Source organism: Cariama cristata, unplaced genomic scaffold, assembly GCF_000690535.1.
Source record: "Cariama cristata isolate BGI_N322 unplaced genomic scaffold, ASM69053v1 scaffold24835, whole genome shotgun sequence".
Taxonomy (NCBI): domain Eukaryota; kingdom Metazoa; phylum Chordata; class Aves; order Cariamiformes; family Cariamidae; genus Cariama; species Cariama cristata.
Window position 1 is genome coordinate 10,898 of NW_009618491.1, and position 230 is coordinate 11,127.

Genomic DNA, 230 nt, shown 5'->3' on the forward strand with positions numbered 1-230 from the left:
GGAGGTTGTTTTGGGGAGCACCAGGCACTGCTGCATGCAAGGCTGGGGGCCATGGCTCTGCAGCCAGGCTGTGACCCCCCCCCAGGGGCACCATGTGAGCCTGGAGCTCAGTGCCCGGGGGCTGCAATGCCCCCAGCACCCTCCATCTGCCCCATCTACTTTCAGATCGCCCGGCTGGAGCAGACCTGGATGGTGCTGCGGCAGCGGCACACGGAGGGTGCGATCCTCTA

At 66.5% G+C, this 230-nt stretch overlaps 1 protein-coding gene across 1 annotated transcript in view; it reads left to right on the plus strand.

Moving 5' to 3' along the window:
• SH2D3C (SH2 domain containing 3C) overlaps positions 1 to 230 on the plus strand; it is a gene marked incomplete at its 5' end in the record, with an annotated part of 6,472 nt that overhangs the window by 4,965 nt on the left and 1,277 nt on the right. The window contains 1 exon segment of the mRNA XM_009700888.1: positions 166 to 230. This exon segment is cut by the window's right edge and continues 47 nt beyond it. Coding sequence (XP_009699190.1) covers positions 166 to 230 — 65 coding nt within the window.